The sequence below is a fragment of the Chaetura pelagica genome, unplaced genomic scaffold (assembly GCF_000747805.2).
Source record: "Chaetura pelagica isolate M959 unplaced genomic scaffold, ChaPel_1.0 scaffold408, whole genome shotgun sequence".
Lineage (NCBI taxonomy): Eukaryota > Metazoa > Chordata > Aves > Apodiformes > Apodidae > Chaetura > Chaetura pelagica.
In genome coordinates, this window is record NW_009954229.1 from 1,376,556 (window position 1) to 1,377,256 (window position 701).

At 62.5% G+C, this 701-nt stretch overlaps 1 protein-coding gene across 1 annotated transcript in view; it reads left to right on the forward strand.

The window, feature by feature from the left end:
- The window catches only part of SREBF1 (sterol regulatory element binding transcription factor 1), a gene marked incomplete at its 5' end in the record, with an annotated part of 6,645 nt that overhangs the window by 2,006 nt on the left and 3,938 nt on the right, over window positions 1–701 (forward strand). Inside the window, 2 exons of the mRNA XM_010003591.1 lie at window positions 16–220; window positions 435–550. Coding sequence (XP_010001893.1) covers window positions 16–220; window positions 435–550 — 321 coding nt within the window. The remainder of the gene's footprint in view (window positions 1–15; window positions 221–434; window positions 551–701) is intronic.

The window sequence follows — 701 nt, forward strand, 5'->3', positions numbered from 1 at the left end:
GCTCTGCCCACCCAGGTGAAGCAGCAGCTCCCACCTCCCTCACCCAGCAGCCAGGGCATGCTGGACCGCTCCCGCATGGCCCTCTGCACCTTTGTCTTCCTCTGCCTCTCCTTCAACCCCCTGGCCTCCCTTCTCTGGGCATCCAGTGCCTCGGCCCCCATGGGGAGTCCAGGCACTGCCGGCCCTGGCAGGAGCATCATGGCTGAGTCTGGCACCGTGGGTAAGCTCTGGCATGGGGTGAGACTCTTGGGGTGGAGGACACAGAGATGGAGGCTTTTGGGATGGAGAGCATGGATATGGAGGCTGTCAGGGTTGTGGTTGTTGGGGTGGGCTGTTGGGATGGACACCACTGGGATGGAGGCTGTTGGGATACGTGTGGGTGGGAGACTGTCATGGGGCCAAAGGCTGCTGAGGTGAAGACCACTGTGGTGCAGAATTTTGGGGTGGAGGTGTGATAGGGGCTACCTGGGTCAAGGCTGTCGGGGTGGTGCTCATCAGGGTGGAGACTGTTGGGATGGAGGCTGTTCGATGGGAGACCATCAAGGTGGAGGTAGGAATGGGGTGAAGACCAGTGGTGGGTGGGGGGGAGGGTCTTGAGGTGGGTCCGAGCTGGGAGATGATTGGGATGGAGGCTGTTGGGGTGCACCTTGGTGGAGTGGAGGTCCTTAGGGTGGGCGGGGGGGGAAGGCCACGGGGAGGGA